The 24118-nt window shown below is 42.7% G+C and overlaps 1 protein-coding gene across 3 annotated transcripts in view; it reads right to left on the bottom strand.

The window, feature by feature from the left end:
- Positions 1-1473: 1473 nt before the first annotated feature.
- Positions 1474-24118, bottom strand: part of GPALPP1 (GPALPP motifs containing 1) — a 31032-nt gene continuing 8387 nt past the window's right edge. For 2 of the 3 annotated variants that reach the window (XM_065412422.1, XM_065412428.1), the window contains exons 3-8: positions 22761-22859; positions 11968-12076; positions 4507-4641; positions 4169-4333; positions 3678-3776; positions 1474-1693 (exon numbers count right to left, since the gene is read on the bottom strand). In XM_065412422.1, the coding sequence (XP_065268494.1) occupies positions 1478-1693; positions 3678-3776; positions 4169-4333; positions 4507-4641; positions 11968-12076; positions 22761-22859 (823 nt within the window). In that variant the 3' untranslated portion in view covers positions 1474-1477. The remainder of the gene's footprint in view (positions 1694-3677; positions 3777-4168; positions 4334-4506; positions 4642-11967; positions 12077-22760; positions 22860-24118) is intronic. The other variant, XM_065412436.1, reaches the window with a different exon arrangement.

Genomic DNA, 24118 nt, shown 5'->3' with positions numbered 1-24118 from the left:
CCCAGTATCTCAGAAACAGCAGGAGAAAAATGAACTTTCAACACTGTTGTAAGGCCAGTTTTAAATCCGCATTTAGTTAATATAACTCTGACCCTAGGAGCACCTCAGTGCCAGATGGTATGGAGCTCCCTAGTATGGAGCAATGAATCTCAGCTGGTCTGGCCAGCTCAGTGTACCTCGCACACTAAATCCAATGGGGGCATTTAATGTCATCAGAAAACTAATAACTCACTGGTCAATATTCTGATATATGTACAATTAACCTGCAAAGAATTATACAAATGTGCTGGAAATTGGTAACTAAAAATGTCTACACCAGGCATATGAGGGGAAGTTGATACAGAGGTTTTTCCAGACAAAGGAAAGGGGCTGACACCTCAAGCCAAGTGTGGCAAGGGAAAGTGGGCCAGCCATTTGTATCGTAGACTGCAAGAAGATCATGTGCATTGTAAAAGTCACAAGTTGGGAAGGAGCCAGCAGGGGAAAAGAACTTTATCTGGGGATACACGTCAAGATTATACATTTCAAATGTTTACTGGACTATAAAGGGGGGGGAGAGGAGATCCCTTAAGTTATACTTCACCACAAGAGACAAAAGAAAATCAAGCACTTCAGGCTATGTAATTGATCCTCAGCCAGGACTAGCCAGCCATGCTGGAAGAATGACTATAGTGAGAACTTTTTTGAACAAAAGGACACTAGTTTGTTGCATTTCAGTCTTGGTAGCCTATTTTTGCAACCATTTCTATCACTTAAACCTATGTCTATGTTAATGAACTTTTTAGTTTTATATAAACCAACTCAGGGCTATGATTGAAGGGAAGGGTGAGAGAACCCCAGGTAAGTTAACCAGCTGCTGTATACTGCCTTGTTAAAGGAGCAGCAAAATTGATAGTTTTGTGGGTGCTACAATAAGAGGGGACTAAGCACTGCAGAAAGATGTCTCTGGGGAGAACTTGGGGCTGGAAGGGTTGTGGAGGTCCCTCTGCAATGAGTAACTGGGTGGTGAAGCTGGGTGAGACCTGCATGCTTGTAGGCTGTCTGTTGCTGTCTGGGCTGTGAGCCACAGCAACATAACTGTGGGTGCTTTGACAGTTGCAGGGCAGGTGGTGACTGAATGCTTTACTGGCCTGGGTAAATCCCAAAGGGTCACAATAACCACTTTTAAATTTATCCTTTTTGAAATATTAGGTTGATTTAAAAATGTGGTTAACCAACTTATCTTGCAACATTTTTGAACTAAATATCGTTTCTGATTTTTATACACTACAGATTGTATAATTTTGTGCGCATTTCCTAAATAGAATATTTACATATAAGAAAAAATAATTGACATATCAACATTCATTTTTAAGCATAAAGAAATTTATTTTGCACACAAGTATTTACAGAAAAATGTACTTTTTTTTTTTTTTTTTTTGGAAGTTGCTGAAGTTTAATAGATTTTACTCCTGAAAGAAAACTTCATATCTTTGCATTATAAAAACATATTGCCTTTGCTATGTGAAAACCTGGTGTTTAACTCTCTGGATTTCTTTATCAGGGCTTTCTTTTGAACTTCGTCAAATCGATTGACTTGGAGGTCCTGGTCTCGGTCAAATGGCCTTCTCTCTTGAGGCTTCTTATCTTCAGTTGCTTTGCTCTTTAATTTTTTATGATGCATATCCATGAGAGATTCTGATCTTTTTGAGTCCTGGAAATAGGGGAAGAAGGAGGGTGAATATTGCAGAATGATGGTGAAATATAGCAAAAACAAAAATGACTTAAACTGTGTCAAGAGTCAGGATGGTTATGAGGAATTTCAGAAAGACAAGATAAGCTACTGGGCAACATGAAAGTAAATGAAATTCAATGTAGACGAGTGCAGGGTAACTCAAATTAGAAAAAACACTTTTATACACTGTTTTAAAATCGGGTTCTTACCTCTGAAACTCACTGTAGACAGATGAATATGAAGTTACAGGAAAAAAGTACTAAAGATTGGTTTTAATTCAGCAAAACACTTAAGCATTTGATTAGTCCACTGAAGTCAATAGGACTATTCACATGCTTGAAGTTAAGTACCGGCTTAGGTGCTTTGCTGAATTAGGGGCTTGTGTTGTTTTTCAGAACCTGATGCTGCTGTCATACAAGTCAATGGTAAAACGCCCATTGATTTTTAAACAGGAGTGACATCAGTCCCAAGTAGGGGATGCGGCACCATCCTCTGAGAGCAAAGTGTGTATGCCCTGCTATGGCTAGGCAGTTCCTTGGACTCCCATCCCATTGCAAACCTGTGCAAAGGCTTGACACAAACTGGTCTATAGGCAAATCTGCTTCTATCTTTGTCTGTATTTCTAATGACATCTACATGAAGACAAGCTCTTTGTTAAATTGTATTTTTCTTTCTGCTTATTCCCCACTTGTAGTCACCATCTTCTGTGATATCAAACTGTTGCTGTGGAAAATCATTAAAATCACAGGCCAGATTCATTCCTGGTGTAATTCCACTGACTTTAATAGAGTTACACCAGAGGATTGATAGTGCCAAGTTATCACTGCAGATGCTAAAAAGAAACCATTTTAAGATATAAAGCACTTTCCAGGAAAGTGTCCTTGGTAGGAAATCAATGGAAAAAGGAAGAAAAGCCATTTGAAAATGATCTAAGACTTGTTTCAATGCAGAACATTTTTCAAAACATTCTAAGAGGCATCAGCTAACCTTGCACAGTAATAGTATATGCAAGTTTCTCTCTGGTAGGGGAGATAACAGAATACAACTTAAAAGAACTGCATTTATGTAATGTCCACAACTGAACAAGCAGCAGGAAATAGAGAAAATTCAAGACTGTACACTAATAGTTCTGGATCTGCAAGCCCTATAAATCTAAAAAGATGCATCACCTAATGAACTGCAAATAAATTATTAAGAGTGCCCCATAAACTCAATTCTTCTAATATAAACTAAGGTTGCTGTTCTCTCAGTTAATTGTTTTCTCTTAGGAGATTTGACTGTCTTCCAGCTGATGGCTGTAAACAAGGGAGAAAAGGAAGGGGCAGCTGTAGGACAGACAATAGCCCATGCTGTGAGACAGCAGTGGGTGGGGGAGGGAAGTGATTGTGAAGCTATGAGGCTCAGATTTTTAATTACCAATATTTGTCCATGAAAACCACAACTGCTTTTGCAGAAACTAAGGAATATTTCCAAGTAAAAATGTTGCCCGAAAGGCAGACAATTATGGTATTGATCTCTTAGGCACATTGAGCCTCCTTTGGATGGTTCTGTATTTTAACCTTTCAATTAAACCTGCAATGCTGTTTTCTTCCAAGGATTCCTGTAATTCAGTGAAGTCTTTTACTGTTTGACTTGAAACTGTCTATTCCCAGCAATGGAAGTTCTACCATAGGAATCGTTTAAGTAAAACACAAACTGAAACTCATCTAAGAAAAGGCATATAAAAACCTACACACACACACTCTGACACTATTTTTCAGCAGCAGCAGGAGGGCCCAATCTTGCTCTTGTTGAAGTCAATGACAAATTCTCTAATGGCTTAAATGGCTGCAGGTTTGGGCCCCAGAAGAGAAGAATGTAGTGATATCACCATGGAAACCAACAGTGCTAGGAATGAGAAACCAAAAGAGAGCTAAGAATTAAAGGAAACCTAGAAGAAAAAGCATTTTGTGCTTATACTTGCATTGTATGAAGACAGCTGCTCAGCCAGTCTCTTGTCTCTTGCCGATAATACAATTTCTTCATCACCTTTACTGGTTGACTTCTTTGCTTCTTGCATTTCCTGATGAATGGAAGCAGACTGCAATTATTAGCAGGCAGCATACTTGAAGTAAGTGACAAAGAAATCTATACTTATCTTGCTTAAATATTAGAGGAGCGGGTCAAGATAGAGCCTTTGTACCTCTGCCCCTCAGGCATTTTTGTTCTGCTTGATAAGAATCAGTAACTGGCTGTTCATTAAATTGATACAGAACAATAGACTTCCCAGGCCGTAGCAGACAGATATAATGTTTAATGTAAGAAGGAAAATAACTACTTTTAGGTCTGAAATTTCTGTGTTTGGGAACATGAGAGCACTTTTATTAGGTTATCCCTGAATGGCAGAGGTGAACTCTGAGAAGACTGATAACATATAGACTGTCTGCATGTTTATATGAATGAATAAATGCTCACTTGGGCTTTCCTCTCTCTGTCGGCTGGAGTATCTGTCCAAATTGACTTATCTCCTGATTTCTCATCTGTTCTTCTCTTGAAAGTTCTTGGGCCCAATCCAAAGCCTTTCAATTCTGGTGGAAGCTCAGTCATCCAGGACTCCCTTGAAACTTGCTTGGACCCATCCTTTAAGAAAAAAATCATAGTGGGAATGTTAATAAATAAATTGTGGGTTCTTCTAGATAACATTTTCTTAAGTGCTACAGTCATTTAGCATCTTCAATATATACAGCTGAGCTTGCTAAAATTCACATCTTTTTAGGCCAAGAAAACATGCACAGTCAAAATTATTAACTTACATCATCTGAAGAAGTAAGTTTTTCTTTCATTCGCTGAGCTCTGCGTTCAAAGTCTCTAGTTACACTGGATTCTACTGGTCCTTTTGCAGGCATTGGACCTATGACAGCATCGTCTTCCTCACTACTATCTGTTGCCTTCCAAAAATAAAATAAGACATTATCAACCATAATAGGTCACTACCGAAATAGTCTTAGCTATAAACCCAACTGTCTTCTCAAACAGGCCCATAACCAATAATTTCTTTCAATTCATATTAAGAAACAGGTGTATTATAAATACACATTACTTATATATCCAAGCATTTAAAAGCTGTCCAGTCCCAGCTCTAACTCCCATTGCCTTTAACAGAAACCAAATTATTTCTAATCTCTACACTTCTGAATGTGTCATCAGTGGTGGTCAATAGAATTCTTGCCAGAGAGACATTAATAATGCACTTTTTTTTGTTTAAGATGTGTAGAATACTCAACATCAAGATGATATCTTTTGATATTCTGCTCACTCTCCTGTAGCTCCAGTGATAAATGATTAACATCAGAAACAAGTGAAGTGTACATGTACAACTCTGATATCATGGGCACCAATATATCCTCCATTACTGCCATCAACATTCTGAATGTATTGCCATAGGTGTGCATAGCATTTTACATAGCAAGAAAAGAGTTTAGAATCTAAACTGATCATAGTAAAACTGGATGTTGGGAGGAGGAGAACAGGAAAGGGTGGGGGTGGAAAGAAGGAAGGAACACACAGAATATAGTTATGGAATTGCTTCACTGGTACAGCACATGCTGTGCTAGTTCCTAGTTAAGGTTTGGTTTGTGTGTGTGTGTGGTTTTTTTTTTTTTTTTTTTTTTTAAATTTCCTTTCAACGTTGTTTAAAATGCAATTTATATTTGAAGGATTGTTGGGAAAGCTAGAACTGAAGAAGGCTGGAGGGAGTACAGAATAAAAGGAGACATTCCAGGTGTAGAGTGCTGAATGGGAGATGGCGCAAAAGTCCATCTAAGAGAAGAACTAAGCTAGGTGGAAATGGAAGGACACAAGTTCTGCGAAAGAGACTGCCAAGTGACTAGTGATGAGCTGTAGGAAGTGGCAGAGTTGTGCAAAGCCTTGAAAATGAGAATAAGGAGTTTGCCATTGATGTAAAGGTGGGGCCTGTTAAGTGGGATAGATGCATTCAAGTGGCAGAGGAGAGTGGTGGCATCTATTGGTAACCTACAAGGCAACAACAGGGCTGGCACAGCCCAGAGGAGCAAGCTTGAGTGGCGAACAAGCTGGTGGTGGTAGGGAAGTACCAGAGCCACTGTGGGCAAGGCGGCTACTTGCAAGAGGCAGGGGGTAACAACATGATCAATAGTCCTAGGTACCCTGAGAACCATCCCAATGGACAAGGGTGTCTCTCTCTTTCTCTTCTGCCCCCCCCCACCCTCCCCCCAGTCGGTAAGAAATCTGTATATTTTGTAAAGCAAGATGTGGCAGGCTTTAGACACACCCTGAACGTTGGAGGAAGGCAAGAGAGTAGGATGACAATAAGGCTGTGGGCCCACAAAACTGACAACTGTGGAATTATCTAATATGATGGAGAAAGGAAGAGGAGGGATTTATTTTGGGGGTGAGATGGTTTTGGCATGCTGAGTTTAAGTTGACAGGTGGGCTTCCAAACAGTAGATGAGACAGTGGCAGAAAAGAGTGGAGAGGAAAAAAACCCACCACCAGACTTCAGTGTAAAAGAAGTTACTCACCTTGTGCAGTAAGGATGGTTCTTCGAGATGTGTGTCACTATGGGTGCTCCACTGCAGGTGTGCTTGCCTCCCTGCACTGCTGATTGGAGAACTTCAGTAGTAGTGTTGATTAGACAGCAGATGCGGGCTAACCCCCCTCAGTTCCTTCTCTACTGCAGAGTCCCAGACAAGAACCCTGGAGTACAGGGAAGGAGGGTGGTGTGCGGAGCACCCATGGGGAACACATCTTGAAGAACCATAATTACTGCACAAAATGAGTAATTTCTCTGATTAGCATCTGTATGGGTGCTCCACTGCAGGTAACTCCCGAGCACTATCCTTATTGGCGGGTTGGGACTTCGGAGTCGGGTCAGTTACAGATGACTCTACTGTGGCGCTGAAGATGGCATAGGAGGTGGAGTCTCCAGTGATCGCGTAGTGTTCTGTGAAAGTGTGGACTGATGCCCATGTTGCTGCTCTACAGATTTCTGAGATAGGATGTTCTTGAAGAAGGTGATGGGTGAGGAGATCGACCTTGTGGAGGGCATGCAAATAGTATCTGGAGGGGTCCTATTACAAGGTTGATAACACTGTCTAATCCAGTTTGACACCCATGTGGAGAGTCTCTGGACTGAGCCCTTGGATCTCTCCGCAACAGCAAGGAAAAGTCTAGAAGACATCCTGAAAACCTTCGTCCTATCCAGGTAGAAGGCTAGGGCTCTTCTGAGGTCTAGCATGTATAATATAGCCTCCCTGTTGTCTCAATGAGGTTTGGTATAAAAGGTTGGAAGCTGAATCAGTTGATTCATGTGAAGTGTGGTGGTTAACTCATGATTAACTCAAAAAAAATTTACTGCAATTAAAAAAAATTAATTGCGATTAATCACACTGTTAAGCAATAGAATACCAAGTGAAATTTATTAAATATTTTTGATTTTCTACATTTTCAAATATTGATTTCTATTACAACACAGAATACAAAGTGTAGTGTTCACTTCATATTTTTGATTACTAATATTTGCACTCTAAAATGAAACAAGATTTTTCAATTCACCTCATACAAGTACTGTAGTGCAATCTCTCTACTGTGAAAGTGCAACTTACAAATGTAGATTTTTTTTGTTTTGTTTTGTTACATAAGTGTTTTGTTTTTGAGTGCAATGTAAAACTTTAGAGCCTACAAGCTCACTCAGTCCTACTTTTTGTTCAGCCAATCGCTAAGACAAGTTTGTTTACATTTACAGGACATAATGCTGCCTGCTTATTATATACAATGTCACCTGTAAGTGCGAATGCTTGTTCTCACTTTTGTAGCCGGCATTGCAAGGTATTTACATGCCAGATATGTTAAAAATTCATATGCCCGTTCATGCTTCGGCCACCATTCCAGAGGACATGCTTCCATGCTGATGCTCGTTTAAAAAAAAAAAAAAGAATTAAACTTGTGACTGAACTCCTTGGGGGAGACTTGTATGCAGGGGTGAAAGTAACTTAAAGGACTTACCGGTATGCCGGAGTCCTGAGTGGGGCGTGGCCTTAACTGGAAGAGGCAGGGCCTTTCAAGATTTAAAGGCCCTGGGGCTGTGGCTGGAAGCCCCAGGGCCTTTAAATCACCCCTGAGCTACCAGCTGCAGAGGCTGGGGTAGCGGTGGCAGGGCTCCGGCAGCTATTTTAAAGGGCCAAAGGCTCCGGCTGCTGCGGGGAGCCCCGGGACCTTTAAAGCGCCGCCGGAGCTCTGGCAGCGGGGCTTGGGCGGCGCTTTAAAGGGCCCGGGGCTCCCCGCAGGGGCCGGAGCTCCGGGACCTTTAAATCACCGCCAGAGAAGCCGATCCAGTCCGGCACAGCGTACTGGCTTACTTTCACCTATGATTGTACGTCTCCTGTTCTGTTTTACCCACATTCTGCCATATATTTCATGTTATAGCAGGCTCGGCTGATGACCCAGCACATGTTGGTTTTTAAAAATACTTTCACAGCAGATCTGACAAAACGCAAAGAAGGTACCAATGTGAGATTTCTAAAAATAGCTACAGCACTGGACCCAAGGTTTAAGAATCTGAAGTGCCTTCACACCTCGTCCCTCTCAGATTTTGGGAGCATGCTTTCAGATGTCTTAAAGGAGCAACACTCTGATGCGGAAACTACAGAATCCAAACCACCAAAAAAAAAAAAAAAATCCACCTTCTGCTGGTGGCATCTGACTCAGATGATGAAAATGAACATGTCAGTCTGCACTGCTTTTGATCGTTATGGAGCAGAACCTGTCATCAGCATGGACGCATGTCTTCTGGAATGCTGGTTGAAGCATGAAAGGACATATGAATCTTTAGCGCATCTGGCATGTGAATATCTTGCAACGCTGGCTACAACAATGCCATACAAATGCCTGTTCTCACTTTCAGGTGACATTGTAAACAAGACATGAGCAGCATTATCTCCTGCAAATTGTAAACAAACTTGTTTGTCTGAGCGATTGGCTGAAGTAGGACTGAGTGGACTTTTAGGTTCTAAAGTTTTACATTGTTTTATTTTTGAATACAGTTATTTTTTGTATATAATTCTACATTTGTAAGTTCAACTTTCACAATAAAGCGATTGCAATACAGTATTTTTATTAAGTGAATTAAAATACTATTGTTTTTTACAGTGCAAATATTTTGCAATAAAAAATGTGAGCATGGTACACTTTGTATTCTGTGTTATATTGATTTCAATTACATTTGAAAATGTAGAAAACATCCAAAAGTATTTAAATAAATGGTATTCTATTATTAACAGTGCCATTAATAGCAATTAATTTTTTTTAACTGCTTGACAGCCCTAGTTATGACACTAAACATGTGGCACCAATTCTGTCAAATATCTTACACCTTCCCTACAATATATCTTACCTTGGAGCAGAGTTCCCTGCAAGTTACATCCCAGCAGGAGCTGGGCATTCAGTAGTGAAAGAGGAAAGACACGAAGGGCAATGGGAAGGAGTAATGAGCACAATTTTGAAAGAAATCTTAAATAGGGAGGAGAGTAAATGGGAAGAAAAATGACCATTTCCCATCCTAAAGCACACCATCATCTGACCCGTAATTGAAGATAACATACAACGGAGAAGGTGGGAGTGCTGTGCCCAATTTTTACTTCCTTATGATGGATAAAGGAAGCATGTAAAAAGTGTGTGTGTATATTTTAAACATACAATTCAGGCCTCATCTACCCTCTAAGACTACAGCAATTGAAGAACTACTGTCATATCACAAAAGATGAGCAACTGAGAAGATATGAGATTTTTAGACATGCTCTTTAAAACTCTGGGGTTTAAGCTCAATACAAAATGGAGAAACTGTCATTGTTAAATATTCAACACTCCTGCTCCTTCAAAACAAGTGTGACATCTCATACTCACTAGTCTAACAGCTCTTTATATCTAGTATAAGAATCTTCTGAGCCTAGGGTGACCAGACGTCCCGATTTTTGCTGCTTTGTCCCGCGTCCCGACCGATGTTTGGTCGGGACACTGGACAAAAAAGAAATGTTGCGCTCCGCCCCGCCCCCACTGGCTCCCTCCCCAAATCCCCGCCCTGGCCCCGCCTCTTCCCCAACCACGTAGCATTCCTCCTCCCTCCCAGGCTTGCAGCATGGCGGCGCAAGCCTGGGAGGGAGGGGGTGGCGGCGGTGCCTGGATCCTGTAGCTGGTGAGGCAGCTCCGGCACCCGGGCACCCGGCGGGCAAAGGGGGGCTGGCAAGGGAGGGAGACGGGGGGGCTCAGCTTTGAGCCCCCCGCCGCGACAGAGGGCTCCTGCCCGGGCCACTGCACCCGGGGCCGGAAGCGCAGCCTGGAGGCTGCTGCAGCCCGCGGGGCAGCGCGGTGGGTCCGGGCGGGGGCAGTGTGGAGCGGGCAGGGGCCGGTTGGGCGGCGTGGGCCGAATCCCTGCTGCTGCCAGGGAGCCCTGTGTCTCTCCCTCCCGCTCGCGGCTGCGGCTCCTTCCCGGCAGGATGCGCCCCCCGGCCACATGCGGCACACGTCCAGCTGCTCCTTCCCGGCAGGAGGGAGAGTAGGCGCGGGCGACGCGCGCCGCATGTGGCCGGGGCGGCGGGAGGCGCGTCCTGCCGGGAAGGAGCCGCAGCCGCGAGCGGGCGGGAGAGGCGCAGGGTTCCCTGGCAGCAGCGGGGATTCGGCCCCTGCCGCCCACCCGGCTCCTGCCCGCTCCGCGCTGCCCCCGCCCGGATCCACCGCGTGCCGCATATGCCCGTGGCGGGGTGGGAGGCTCCCCGGGGAGGTCAGCGCGCGGGGCCGGGGCCTGCTAACGCCCCCGGCCCCTTTTAAACGCCCTTTTTTTTTTTTTTGGCTCCGCCCCCCCCCTTTTTTTCCCCCTCCCCCCCCGTCCCGATATTTTGGACTGCTGATCTGGTCACCCTATCTGAGCCCAGCACTAAACAACTTTCAGGATTTCTCTCCAACCACCACAGGAGTGCAGGGATAGATGGTAGTTTGGGAAGCACCCCCAAATTACTGCCTCTGTTCCCAGTGCAAGAGTGAAGTTCCCAGGTATGGGGTGGTTGGGAATTCAGTGTATCCCTCACTACTCAACTGTTGCTGGGTATTGTCTCAGGCTTCCAGGAATGTAGTTTAGAGTCCATCAAGACATGCTGACCATCTGACTGTCTCTTCCCCAGAGACAGGGAAGTGAATACCGTCTATTTGGGATTTGTTGGCATTTTGGGTCCTGGGAAGGGAAGCTCTAGGGGAGAGGCTATCACACCAGGAGAAAGTGAGGGGACACTTTGACTACAAGTCCACAGGCCTGACTTTTTTTATTTAATTCAGTCTACAATACCCATCCTCCAGCAAAACCAAGAAAGAGCAGACTTTGGGCTGGTCTACACTAGGAGGGGGGATCGATCTAAGATACGCAACTTCAGCTACGTGAATAGCGTAGCTGAAGTCGAAGTATCTTAGATCGATTTACCTCGGGTCCTCACGCCGCGGGATCGACGGCCGCGACTCCCCCGTCGACTCCGCTACCACCTCTCGCTCTGGTAGAGTTCCGGAGTCGACAGGGATCACGTTCGGGGATCGATTTATCACGTCTAGACGAGACGTGATAAATCAATCCCCAATAGATCGATTACTACCTGCCGATCCAGCGGGTAGTGAAGACATACCCTGAGTGGCAAAGAATAAGTTTGCCATAGTTACTTTAACACCTGCTGCTTGCACCCTCACCCCTCCTTTTCCCCAGACCTCACATTTCCTCTGCTTTGTCCAGCTCCTTACTTCTATCCTCCTGCTCGTCACCACCTCCCCATCTTCATGTTTGTTCCCAACTAACTTGTTAGATAATTAAACTTAGATTGTAAGCTCTACAGGGCAGAGATTTTCTTTTTTAAATTCCTTGAAGTGCCTAGCATGCTCAATAACAACATAAATGAAAAGGTGGGCAGAGAAACTTACTTCTCTGCTGCATAACCCCTTTCAGACAGGATTCTGCAGTTACAGTTCAGAAGCTACTTCATTAGCACTGATTATTTATACTGCAGTGGCACCCAAAATGAGCCAGACACTTTCCACCTACAGAGCATGACAAATCCCTGCCCTATAGAGTTTACGGTCTAAAACAAGATCTACTGTATTAAAAAGTTATTTCTATGGGCTTTGGATCAGGCTATCTGTTAGAATCCTTCAGATGCCAATGCACTATAAATACAAGATAGATCTGTGCCATTTCAGTTTTTACAAACCTGGGTATGGAATTCTGAAGAAACAGAAGATCCTATGGAACAGCTGTTCTCCTCACTATACTGTGTAGGTTTCCTAAAACCAGGTGGTAAAGCAGGACCTATAACAGGCCTCAAAAAAAAAAAAAAAAGAAGAATTCTTATTTTCTTTCCCTAATTTAAAAAAGAATCAGCATGAAAAGCACATTTAAGTAACAACTTTTTATTGTTTGCAGCAAGAATCAATATTTGAACAGTTCAATGAAGTGGTAAAGTTGAAAGTGTATTCTCTTGTAAAAGTCACGTTTTCATTAATATTCACACACTTTCTATGCATTACATTCATAAAGGGATATCATTAACTTGAAAAATCACACTTCCATCTCCACATTCCAGGAGATTTTTAAAGTTATCACTTAAACCCTCCCCCCCCCCACAAGTAGACACTGTCTCTATTAAATACTTTCCATCTGTTTATCAATATGATCTGCACATTTTGTGCAATCAGAAATACCTCATTAAAGTTTAAGGCCAGAAGGTACCAGCAGATCACCAAGTCTGACCTCCTGTATATTCACAGGCCAACAAAATTACCAAGCACCCACACACTAAACCCAAATTAGACAAGAGGATCATTAGACTATTATGTTCCACAGGCCAAGAACAGGAGGGATTGAGGTGCACCACTGCTTGAGGCCCCTTTTATGGCAGGGAAATGATTAAATGAGATATACCCAGATAATCCTGTCAAGTGACTCTCACCCACACTCTGCAGGGGAAGGCGAAAACCCCCAACGTCACTGCCAGTCTGACCTGGGGAAAATTCCTTCCTGACCTTGCATATGATGATCCGTTAGACCACAGGCGCTGACTTTTGTTTTTGCCCGTGGGTGCTTTTGAAGAGAGTGAGTGTGTGTGTGTGTGGGGGGCACTCTGCCAGTTTTGGGGGGAGGCTATTTTCAGCATATTTATACATTTCTTTCATATTCTAGTTATTGAATGTGTCTATCATTGGTACCTTTACTATTTGAATAATGATTCACTTATTATGAACTACATAATTACATTATCATGAATTACAGTATATTAAGATGATTGCAATCACCTACAAGCCGTCTTCACCAACGTCCCAGTTTAAAGACATTATGTCTCACTGTAGCTTTCTGGATGAAACTGTCAGCAATCTTATTTACATCTAGGTTCCCTGGTATTATTGAGATGCACATTAAGGACAGCTACATTATTCAGTTGCGTCTGTCCCATTGATGACTGGTGATAATTTTTAAGTCTTCTGAAGCAGGAGAATGAGCATTTCACAGTTCGGAATGATACAGGCACAGTGAGGAGGATTCTTATGAATTGGCAGTACTCTGGAAACACAGTGCTTCCAGAGTACAGCAAATGACTCCAAGATCTCTTTCTTGATATAGGCACTATCATTTTGTATGTATTGTTGGGTGTGACGCTGTACCCCATAATGCTTTATGGGAATATGACATAACTGGAATATGTTTTGTGCTGCCTGTGCCATGTAACATATCTCTGTAAAAGTTATGGTCTACCATATCTATTCATCCTATTTGTACACATATATCATTTTCTACTTGAGGTTAAGAATATGGGCTGTATACTTGCTTGGTTTCTAAGTAAGCTTTGTGAGGCATTTGGTCAGCTTCTTTAGGAAGGAATTCACAAGGTTAAGTACCCGATCAGGAAGCACTTGGGCAACAACGCATCTTGGAATGCTCCAATCAACATAAAAAGTCTTCCTGGAGACATACAAGATACCATGTGGATAATGGCTTCTGCCTGTAAAGACTGTGAGTCATGCATGGACATGTGACTTGCCCAGGTGACTCCAGATCTCCATCTTGGAGCTAGACTTTGCATAGGAGTGAGGAGGAGGGATCTCCACCCACAAGAGAAAGTCTATTTAAACCCGTGGGAGACCCCTCCATTTTGTCTTCAGCTGGCTAAAGAGAGAGCCTCCTCACCCCCCAGGATACTTGGAAGAAACTGGAACAAAGGGGTGTGAGTGATTGCTGGACCCAGGCTAAAAGGAGATTAGTCTGTAAAAGGGAGCATTCTGGAACTGGTGAGGATCTTATCTGTATTCAGTGTTTGATTAAACATAGATTTGCGCATTTTATTTTATTTTGCTTGGTGACTTACTTTGTTCTGTCTGTTACTACTTAGAACCACTTAAATCCTACTTTCTGTATTTAATAAAATCGCTTTTTACTTAGTAATTAACTCAGAGTATGTATTAATACCTGGAGGAGCAAACAACTATGCATCTCTCTCTATCAGTGTTATAGAGGGTGAACAATTTATGAGTTTACCCTGCATAAGCTTTATACAGTGTAAAACGGATTTATTTGGGTTTAGACCCCATTGGGAGTTTGGCAGCTGAGTGCTAAAGACAAGCACACTTCTGTGAGCTGTTTTCAGGTAAACCTGCAGCTTTGGGGCAAGTAATTCAGACCCTGGGTCTTTGTTGCAGCAGATGGGAGTGTCTGGCTCAGCAAGACAGGGTGCTGGAGTCCTGAGCTGGCAGGGAAAACAGGGATAGACGTAGTCTTGGCACATCAGGTGGCAGCTCCCAAGAGGGTTTCTGTGATCCAAACCGTCACATTGGGTTTCTATTTTGCCATGTGCATTACTTTGCATTTAACATTGAATTTCATCTGCCATTTTGTTACCAAATTTGTTACCAAAAAATACCAGTTTTGTGAGATCCCTTGTAACTCTTTGCAGTCTGTTTTGGACTTAATTATCTTGAATAATTTTGTATCACCTGCAAACTTTGCCACCGCACTGTTTACCCCTTTTTGCAGATCATTTATAAATATGTTGAACAGCACTGATCCCAGACCAGCAGAAGCCCCTTGGGGGGACACCACTATTTACTTCTTTCCATTCTGAAAATGGACCATTTATTCCTGCCCTTTGTTTCCTATCTTTTAAAGGACTGCCTGGGAATGCTTTCAGGATCATCTAAGGATCCTTAATTTAATGACAAGCCTTTTGTTATCTTAATCACCCTGCCTCTGTTTATAAACAAACTGCCTGCCAAGGGCAGAAGTTGTTAACAGCACAGAACTCATCACATTCCACACTCAAGCTCTGACTCCTGGTTATTAAGCACCCACTATTTTTTTCTGTGGGTGCTTGAATCCAGGAGCACCTACGGAGTCAGCGTCTATGCGTTAGACTCTCAGAACGTTAGTAAGAACCAGCCAGCCAAGCACCTGAGAGAGAGAAAATGCTCAGTGACACTTCAGAGTCCTGGCCCTCCACATCCAATGTCCTATTTCCAGTTGTGGCCATGCCTGATGCTTCAAAGGGGATTAAAACAAACAAAAACACCAAGCCAGAATACACTGGGGGAAAAATAATACCTTCCTGACTCCTGCAGACGGCTGGCTGAAACCCTGAATGTGAGATTTTAGGAACAGAGGAAATGAGCCCCAGGGCCACTGAATTATGCTTTTATTAAATCTGTTATAATCTAATCAATCAAGCCTTGCAGTAGTGATGCTATTGCCAAGACTTCAAGCAAAACAAACAAAATCTTACCAGACTCCTATAGTCAGAGGATTACACCTACTGACAAAAAGGAGATAGAACAAGGGGCATATGTGTAAACAGGGGGCACCTGCAAGGTTCAGGGTCAATACTCCCCCGAGAAGCCAGCCTGCTGTAGCAGGAGTGCCAGGAAGGGAATTCTACTGTGGTGCTGCCCCTAGCCAGAGAGAGCTCCCTCTTTCATTGCAGCCTCTGGCTTACAAGTGTCTGCTAAATGTGAAGCTCCACCCCCATCTAGCTGCTGGAAGAGAGAAGCAGCTTTTTGTCTTCTCTTCTGCTTTCTCACTACTAAGGCAGCGTCCACACAGGAAGGCTTTTTGGTATAATGGAAGTGTGAATTTAAAACAAATACATTTATACTGGTGGTACCCCTTATTTTGGTGGAAGAGTGCCTTTGTCAGTTTTGCTTATGTTGCGTAGGAAGGGGTGTACGCCAAACAAGAGAAAGCTACTCTGGCTACGACACTGCAGACACTGCAGCTGGAGTGTGATCGTGAGTGCAGGTAGACAGACCTGTGCTAGCTCTGCCTGAGCTAGCACACTAAATAGTGTGGATGTTGCCACACTGGCAGCGGCTTGGGCTAGCTGCCTGAGTCCAAGCCTGCCGAAGCCCTTAGTCCAAGCCTGGGTGGTTAGCCCTAGCTGCTGCCCATGCTGCAGTGCCTCCACTGCAATTGTTAGCACACTAGCTGAGGCAGAGTTAGCGCGAGTCTGTCTACCTGTGCTGGGAATCACACCCCAGCTGCAGTGGAGAAGTTCCCTCATAGTCCAGAGTAGAGTATCTATGCTGGGGGTTATACCTGTATAACCCATAAAACTTCGCTACATAGACAAAGCCTGAGAGAGGGGCAAGCCTCAGCTACTCTACCCCCTCCCACCTTGTAGGCTGTTCCAAGGAGGGGGGTAGGAAAATGGTTTTCAATACTCTATGTGTCCCACAGCCTCCATTTCTGTGGTGTCTTCTGCATGAATAACTCTGCTGCTGCTCAGGACTTTCCTCAGCAGCATAGAACTGACAGGATTTTTGACAGCTTGCTGGCTGCCCAGAGGATCTCTGAACAGCAAGTGTGAATCTGAGTGAAATCTTGTTAATAAGCTCTGCTGTTTGGCACAGCTTTGATGTTTTTCTACGGACTGAGGCAGAAAACAGGGCTGCTGTTTACTTTTGGCACATATGCAGAAGATTATTTTTAGAAACATAAGGGCAGGAAACAATATTTTTTAAAATGAAATTTTAAGTTACACAAAAAACGATGCACCGAGGACTCCATACTTGCCTGAGAGTTTCCCATTAGCCACTGGATTTTTCAAGCCACAGCTAGTATTATGGTTGAAAATGAACTCTCTTCCCCAATCCTATTTTTCTGAGGCTTAATTTCTTCAAAATGTGTACATTTGGGGCTAAAACATCTTGTTTGTTCTCAACTCTGATTTTAAGTTTTTCCAAAAATATTCACAAGTTGAATTTTCATATTATAATATTGTTAGTGATATTATTTTCAAAACTAAAGAAAACGGTTCGTCTATATTTTGTACTTGACTAACTCAAAAAAGGTGTTTTAAAAGCTGAAAATCGTCATATATACAGTGCTCAATTAAGAATATATGCTTTGACAAATTTGAAAGATGTGTCTGAGAAATAAAGATGTTTGAAAGGAGTGGGGATATATTATACAAGGCATAAACAGTATATCCTCATATACTTATGAACCATTCATACATTGGGATATCCATGCACTGAAATCAACATGAATCATTTTGTTTCAGTAATTATGGACTAGATTGAGCAGATTGTAATCTGACCAGAATAAGGGGCACTGTGTTGTTTTGCTGCCCCTGGAACAGCCCAGGAGGGAGACACTAATTAGCCATCACAATCTTTTTCCCCACTCTCCCCACTGATCTGGGGAGGGAGTAAATGGCATCAGGTCTATACCAGTCACATCATGTGTTCTCCAATGTGCCAGCATAGTTACACTGCCAGTGCACTGGGGAGTGGTAGAAGAGAGACAAGGCTCTGCGTGGTCCCTGTCCTTTTCACACATTTGCTCAAGAAAGGGAGATGGTAGCTCTGCAAAGCTTGTTACTCTCAAAGTGCAAGGGGATCCCTTAATGCCCCTTTGCTCCCTTGTGCCAGCACACAGGATGGGGCACAATCTGGCCCCAAATGTTCAGTTACTGCATGTTAGCCCTAACTGTGCTTTGTTTAATTTGACCGTTTAGAAGCAAGTCGCTAAGCAGAAAAAAATCTGGGAGGAGAGTGGACCAAAAGACTTTAAGACACTCTTAATACAGTATATCCTGCTTAATAGCAATCCTGATACTAGCAATTTTTGGTTACTGGCGACATTTTGCTGGTAACCAATCCCATCCCATTAACATCAATGTTAATGGAATTTGAATATTTGCAACAGCATGCCGCTTATTAGTAATTTTTTTTTTTTAAGAAAGATTCTAACTGCACACAGGTTTGCAGGGCTGCAGTCGGGGAAGGAACCACTGGGATGTGCTGTGCACACCCTGCACACAAGCTTGCAGGGCTCGAACATGCTTCCCTGGCGGCAGGCCTGGAAAACTGTCTGTGGCCGGTGCTCAGTCCATCCCAGTACTTCCTTCTGGGACAGCAGCTTGGCAAATCATCCTGTGCACAGGGACCACACAGGAGGTAAGTGGCTGCGGGCTGGCACAGGAGGCTGTGGTCTGGCACGGGAGGCTGTGGTCAGGGGAACAGTGGAGAGGGGAAATGCAGCAGAGATGTCGGAGCTGCATGGTACCGCTCCCTGCACTCTCCAGGCTGCGCCCTGCTGGGGGTCTGCACTGTTGAAGGAAGGAAGTGCTGGGACATCCTGAGCCCCAACCCCTGGAGAGTGCAGGGAGAGGTATGGTGCAGCCCCACGGGTCCCCAGCATCTCTGATCCCCAGAGAAAGCCCCAGCATCCAGACTGCAACTTCCATCCCTGCTGCTGCCCTGCCTGCAGCCAGGCTTACAGGACTGCAGCCAGGAAAGGCATGTCCAAGCGCTTCTTTCCCTGGGTACTACCTTGAAAACCTGCCTTTCGCTTATTAGCAACTGACAGTAATAGAGTACCAACCTTTTGCTGGCAACCGAGGGATTGCTAATAAGCGGAATTTACTCTATGTCAGAAAGTAGAAGTGAAAGGTGCACAGTTCTTTGCTCTCTAGTTCACCTTTAAATGGCTGCCTTTCCCCCTGTGGGCGCAACCCTGCTAGCCATGTTCACATGAGTAGTCCCGTTGACATCAAGAGGACCTACTGTGTAAAGCTTTCAGGATCAGACACTTTGGCTGTTTTATTAGAGATCCTATTTGTATATGGCTGAAAGAACGTCTCTTGTCCAATGAAACATGTTTTCAGTATTATTTGTGCTGTGGTAGTACCCAGGACCCCACCGTGCAGGGTGCTGGTTCACATTTACTTGAGTTTGTACAATAAGAAGGGGGAAAGGAAGGGTAACAGTCACAGAGTTGTTATTGATGTGCACAACTAGATGGTCCCAAATAATCTAAAGATTTAGAAAAAACCAAATTAATACATAATAAAATCAGCTTTCCCCAGCTGCTGCCCCACCTAGCCATTGTCTGGCTGACTTCCTTTATGTGTGACAGCACAAATCATTCCTTGAGGAGGGATTTGAAGGATGAGAGGTGTCATAAATATAAAGGGAAGGGTAACAACCTTTATGTATGCAGTAACATAAATCCCTCCTGGCCAGAGGTATTGAATCCCTTACCTGTAAGGGGTTAATCAGCTCAATTAACCTAGTTGGCACCTGACCAGAAGGACCAATGGGGAAAGAAGATACTTTCAAATCTGGGGGGGGAGAGGAGGAGGGGAGAAGGTTTTGTTTGTGCTCTCTTTGTTGGTTCCCTCTCGAGACAAAGAGAGAGACCAGGCAGGTAACCCAGCTCCTAAAAAGACCCTGAACTGATACATCTAAAAATTACAGAAATTGTAAGTAATAGCAAGGGAATGCGTTAGATGATCTTTTGTTTTAGCTTGTGAATTTTCCCTATGCTGAGAGGGAGATTTATTCCTGTTTTTGTAACTTTGAAGTTGAGCTTAGAGGGGAATCCTCTGTGTTTTAAATCTTTTTATTTACCCTGTAAAGTTATCTTCCATCCTGATTTTGCAGGTGTGAGTCTTTTTTTTTTTTTTTTTTTTTTAAATAAAATTCTTCTTTTAAGAACCTGATTGATTTTCAGTGTCCTAAAAACCAGGGATTTGATCTGTGCTTGCTTTGTTAACCTATCGGTTGGTATATTATTCTCAAGCCCCCCCCCGGAAAGGGTGTGAAGGGATTTGGGGAGATATTTTGGGGGAGTTAGGGCTCCAAGTGGCCCCTCCCTGAATGTTTGTCTAAATCACTTGGTGGTGGCAGCAATACCGTCCAAGGACAAGGAAAGGAATTTGTGCCTTGGGGAAATTTTTAACCTAAGCTGGTGGAATATAAGCTTAAGGGGTCTTTCATGCAGGTCCCCACATCTGTACCCCAGAGTTCAGAGAGGGGAGGGAACCCTGACAGCGGGTAATGGCCTTTATAATGAAAGCAAGCACTGAGATACCATATGTTATCCTGAAATAATTATACCAGCTATTTATACTACTTTTAACTACACATTTGGAGACAGTTTTATTGCATTAAAGATGTGGCAGCTCTGGTATAACTCTGCCTGTTGGACACTCACCACGCTGCTGTTTTGAGCCTATGTGCTTTTAAGCTTCCTGAGTCTAAGCAGAGTCCAGGTACTTCCTTTGGGTCACTGGCCACATTCTGGGTGTGCAGATCTTCCAGCTTACATCCCCTTCTGAACGTTCAACTGCCTACGCCCTGTGTTTCGTGCTAGCTCCCCCAGGTTCCCCAGTATCATAAGCACAGCCTTTCCCAGAGTGCCAACTTTGTGGGAAATCTAGTTTACATTCACCTCTCTAGGGACATGATAGTTGAAGCACACAATGCATAGGCTTTAAGTTCCCAAACCAGCCACTCTTTACTACAGACAGCACAAGATATATACATATCTAGACAAAACAATACAACACCTGCATGCCATCCCTGCCTCAGTTTTCTCACCTCTCTTGCGCATTCTTTGGGATTTGGCTCAGTGTTTGTTTATGGAGTTTGGGATCCTTCCTCTCTCTCTGCTCTCCTGCACATGGCTTCTCCTCTGGAACATGGAATCTCTCTGGTCTCTTCTCCCTCTCTTCCCTCCAGCCAGACTCCTTTGACCTTGGCTTGTCCCCCAGTCAAAGGTCCCCTTTGCTACAAAAACAAGTTCTGTTTGTTCCCCCTCTCCTGCCCAAGCTTCTCCTTGTGTCTGAATCCCTCTGAGTTTTTAAAGGTATTACCACCTGGTTTCTTTGGTTTCCTGTTAAGGGATTTTTCCACTCTTCAAACCTTCTTCCCTTCAGACAACCTAGGCAGAATTAGTTTTCACAGCTCAGACACTGTCAGGTGCCATAGGTCTCAAAGCCAGGGCTGCTGAGCAGCAGCCTTATCTTCTGCACCATTGAGCTACAAGGGCGGACAACAGAACTGCTGCTAATACCTCATCACAGAAGCTACACCCACTGACTCAGCATGGTCAGATGACTAACAGCTGACAGCCAATTGGACACCACTGGGTACAAGACTTCCTGTCCCATGCCTCGTCTGAGCAACTAGTCATTAGGCCTGTTGATGCCCAGATCTCTGAGACCAGGTCCCTGCTTCCTCGCCTGGTTCCTGCTATCTACCCTGCCTTGTTCCTGTTGCCTGCTTCCTTGCCCTGACCAAGTTGCAGACTCTGACTTTGACCCTTGGTGTGATTTCTGACCACTGGTGTGACCACAACCCTGACTCTGCTGCTAGCTCCAACCACTAGGTCACAAAGCTCATGTTTTGGGCTCTGCCAAGCACCATCCTTAGCATACCCATTGTTCAGCCAGAGTTCAGTTGTTAAAATTAATGATTTTATTTGTTCTGTAACTTCTTCCAGACTGGTGGGTTTGTGTGAATGAGAGAGATGTCATGGATCCTGGCAGCCCATGGTAGACCTACTACACATTGCAGCACTCAATGATACAATCTCATAAAATTAACCAGAATGTATACATTGTACACAGAGAGGTTCCCCAAATCATCTTAACAGATTTAAACCTGGAGGAGAGACAGTCGTATTTCTTAATATAGAGAAATCCTCTCTCAATAAAAGTTATCAGATTTGAGACACACTTTCAACTACAGAATTTCTTGCAGACAGTAATGCTACAACCAGAACTGTTCAGCAACAGACTGGCTCATCTTCCTAACAATGACATTATTTCTGACAGGTAAATATTGGATCATTCTATCTACTGACTCTTTCTAGCACTGAGGAAGCAAACAGCACAGATGTCAAAAGCAAATCTGCAAGGAAGTTTCTGCTGAACATTTTATCTACTAATGTTCTCTTGAAAGTAGTGATTTTCATACAGAATATCATTTTGAATTACACTGGAAAGAGCGGAGATTGATGTGAAGATTAGGAGGCTGTCAGATGCAGTTAACAAATTCTGAATGGAAAATTAACAACTAGCTTTCTCCAATAGGTATTTTATCATTGAATGGGCTTTGTTTCTGACAAAAAGGCTATAAACAATGCTGATTTAGTAAAATATGATTTTAACAAACATACTCCATTCAGCATTGTTTACATGAAGAAAACTAATGATCCCAATGTATTAACAGAACAACCATTGCAATAATATATGTCATATTATATTACATAGAAACAAATTAACGTTTCAGTCCTGCAATGAGTTCCATGCAGGTGGGCCCCTGCACCTGAGGAGTTCAGAGAGTTTGGGCCTAAGGTAGTTATAGGTATTAGACAATACCTATAAAATCTTCAAAATAAATATTGAAAAAACACAAGCATATTCTATACAACAGTTTGCCTGTCTAACATGCATACTCTTTTTGAGCTTTATCTTAGAAGGTGGGAGAAATTTGATATTCAAAATATGATTAGACAGTTCATATACAATTTTCCTCTTCTCTCTGACTTTCCAGAGGATACATGGGGAATTTTGTACTCAAATTACAAAGGAACACTGCTATGTGGAAGAAGGAATTCTAATCACATAAATCTTAAGTATAACTAAGGTATTCACTGATAAAACAATTATTTTCAATAAAATATTTTGTGGCTCTAACGAGAGAAGCCTGAACACTATTCTGCTTTAATTACCTCTCTGGAGAATCATCCTGCTTTTTAAATCCAGGAGGAAGAGCAGGTCCAAAAAAGCCATCATCGTCATCATCATCTTCCTGAGCTCTCTTCTGTTTTCTACAAATACAGTGATTTAGCTTAATAATTACTCTGACATAGATGGCAATTATCTACACTTTAAAGGAAAAAAACCCAAAATGATTTCCAAAAGTCTTACATTATGTACTATCTTGCTGTTACCACGGAAACACAGCATAAGAATCTGAAATAATTTGGAGCAATTAAATATTTGTTAGCGTAAGCCTCATTCTTACACTGCAGTGACATTTTAAAAAAATGTTATTGGTGCAGAAAGAGAAAATCAAATAGTAAAACACGGTAATGCTTGTTTTGCATGCATAAAGTAATTTTAACACCAGCATATTTCTTGCTACATTTTTACCATCATTCTATACATTTTGACTAGTACTTTTCCAAATCGAATTTTAGACTGAACAATCAGTAAATAAAACCATGGGGGAAAAGTGGGGAGTATTTACACTAATGATCATTACATGGAAATAGTATAATGCCCTCTAAGACTCCAATCCTGCAAACACTTACATGTTTTTAAACTTCGCACATTTGACTAGTCCCATTAAATCTGAGTATGTGCAGTTTGCTGAGATTTGCTATTAAAAAAAAATATTTCCGCCCTTCAAATCAAAATAATCATATACCCACACTTGTTAAGGGCTTGATCACGCACAGGAATCTTTACACTGACTTCAATGGGAGTCAGACTGGTCCCTATATACAGTATTATGATGATAGGCATGTTACAAATACCTAAGTTAGATAGATAGTCTAAAAAGGAGATAACTATTATCTGTTTAACTTAAACATTTTTAACATGAACGCTGTATCTAGGAGCCCAAACTAGTTCCCACTGAAGTCAACAGAAAGAATCCTATTAACTTGTCAGAGAATCAGAGTTGGATCAGGCCTACTGGGAGTTGAAAATTGTTCACTGTGTCATTGGTAAGCTAATTTTTCCTGTGATCATCCATTTGATCTATAACTTTGATGTTATGACAATCTGAGTATTCTTACCATATACCTGTTCCTAAAACAGGTGCAGTATCTCCCATTACAGTAGTATGTTTATATTCATGTAGAGTCAAAGGCCACATTTTTCAAGACTTTATGCCTAAAGTTAGAAGTGGCTTAATTTTCAAAGATCCTAAGCACCTCTAGCTATTAACTTCAATGAGATTTGTGGGTGCTTAGAACTTCTGAAGATTGAACCACTTCTATTTAAGTTCCTAAATATGGATATAGGAGTCTAAGTTCAGGTTTGAAAATTTTGGTCTTTTTCTTTTTTTTAACCTCAAAAT

The sequence above is a fragment of the Emys orbicularis genome, chromosome 1, assembly GCF_028017835.1.
Source record: "Emys orbicularis isolate rEmyOrb1 chromosome 1, rEmyOrb1.hap1, whole genome shotgun sequence".
Taxonomy (NCBI): domain Eukaryota; kingdom Metazoa; phylum Chordata; order Testudines; family Emydidae; genus Emys; species Emys orbicularis.
This window is presented reverse-complemented; position numbering and strand designations above follow the sequence as displayed.